This window comes from Penaeus japonicus, unplaced genomic scaffold (genome assembly GCF_977035675.1).
Source record: "Penaeus japonicus unplaced genomic scaffold, GWHDUDI00000001_assembly GWHDUDI00000023, whole genome shotgun sequence".
In the NCBI taxonomy this organism is placed as follows: Eukaryota; Metazoa; Arthropoda; class Malacostraca; order Decapoda; family Penaeidae; genus Penaeus; species Penaeus japonicus.
In genome coordinates this window covers 13,298,257-13,300,053 of record NW_028234425.1, presented here as the reverse complement: position 1 = coordinate 13,300,053, position 1,797 = coordinate 13,298,257, and the positions used below count along the sequence as shown (strand labels likewise).

Genomic DNA, 1,797 nt, shown 5'->3' with positions numbered 1-1,797 from the left:
CCCCACCTCCCCCGTCACGCGATGGAGGAAGCGCTTGGGCAGCCGGGCGAGCTCACCAGCCCTCAGACCGCCCGCACACACGTCCACATCATCCACATTGACGGGGACGGTGGAGAGGACGGCGTGCACGTTGTGGATGCTGCCCTCGGAGCGCGAGAGGGCCGAGGTGAGCGCCGCGGGGGGCGGGATCACGCTGTTGTTCAGACGAAGGGGCTCGTCGCCCCCGCTCTCTCGCTGCCCCACCAAGTTGTCCTGCGACCGAGACTTCTTTCGGCACAGCCGCTGGTGGCCGCAGGCGAGCCGCTCCATCATGGCAGAGTGTCGTCGCGGCTTGCGGCCCTGCGGCTCCTGGGCGCCATTGACTGCGGGCGGGGCGGGGGTAGGGGCTTCGCTCGAGGGCGTCGGGGGACGGCGGTCCACCTGACTTGGGTCGTCGAGATTGACGACTTTCCCCCAGGTGGGCGGAGGGTCGTCGCGCCGCCAGTCCCCGTTGGAAATCGACCTGCCATACGACACCGAGGGCGAGATTTGGGGGGCAGGGGGGGGTGGGGCCTCTGCGGGAGCCTCGCCATTTTCATCGAGGACGTCACCGCAAGAGTGCCGCCGGTGGTACGAGGGGTTTTGACGCTCCGCCATGACATAGGGCAGGTTAGGTCGGCAGGCGGGGGCCGACACCCGCTTGAGGAGCACGTAGCCCTCATAGCGCGCCTGGAACTTACGGCGGCGCCCTGTCATGAAGACACAGGCTGTGTTGCAGGCGTCGCAATACTGCAGCTGATAACGAGATCTCTGGGAGGGAGGCGGGGGACCTGCTGGCACCCCATTAGACGATGTTACCATCGTAGGTGGAGAGGGAAGGGGGCGCGAAGGGGAGGTGTAGAGCCCCCCCTGCAGCGCGGGCAGCATATCGCTCAGGCACTGAACTCACTGGTCGCTCTGCATCACTGGGCCACTACCTGCGCGAGCGAGACACACCACTGCCCGCGCGCTACACTGGTTTTACCATCACTGACGACTCGGGCTGCTCTCGGATGCCAGCGGTCGCGACGGCGCAAAGCCTCTGCGCGCGCATCCCCAGCCCTTCCTGAGGCGTTCCTTCCTCACTACCGCAGGAACCTCTCTACCCATGGGCAACCCCGTGGTCCCTCACCTTTATGCTTGACCCAGATCCCCCACCACCGTCATGGAGGCCGAGCGGCCCATGAGCTGTCAGCTGCGCCATCACTCCCATTCATACAAAAAGTTCGTTGATGCACTAAATCGATGTTCTATTGTTCCGGCACATGACACTTGCCTTACTTTGTTTAACTTCAGCACCTGCGCACCCGCATTGCACGCAATTTACACCCGCATATATACCAAATACGTACATTCTCTTCTATTAATTTATTCTTACGTACATCTATTAGCGAAATGCGCTCTTCCTATTACATAGCCATTTCATACAGCGCTGTAGATGTTATCTTTACGTTCTCTTATTTCAACACACGGACGTTCGCTTCAGCTGATATTCATCGGCCCGTATGATATTTCTTAGACTAATTTTCTCCAAAGTCTAATATACAAAAGTTAATATTTCAGGAATCCAACAAAGAAACATCATATACGAGCCTTTATAGTCCCATGTAAATGTGTGTGTGTATGTATGTATGTATATATATATGTATATATATATATATATATATATATATATATATTTGATAGATTTTCTTAGTTGTTTGTATGTTTACTATATATCTATGTGTTATATGTAGTGTGTGTGTGTGTTGTGGTTGTGTGGGTCAGTGTGGGTGTGTG

General features: G+C 56.3%; 1 protein-coding gene across 2 annotated transcripts in view; it reads right to left on the bottom strand.

The window, feature by feature from the left end:
• The window catches only part of LOC122259850 (C-Maf-inducing protein), a 122,500-nt gene extending 121,471 nt beyond the window's left edge, over positions 1–1,029 (bottom strand). For both annotated transcript variants that reach the window (XM_043026785.2, XM_043026786.2), the window contains exon 1: positions 1–1,029. This exon is cut by the window's left edge and continues 75 nt beyond it. In XM_043026785.2, coding sequence (XP_042882719.1) covers positions 1–906 — 906 coding nt within the window. In that variant the 5' untranslated portion in view covers positions 907–1,029.
• Positions 1,030–1,797: the final 768 nt, after the last annotated feature.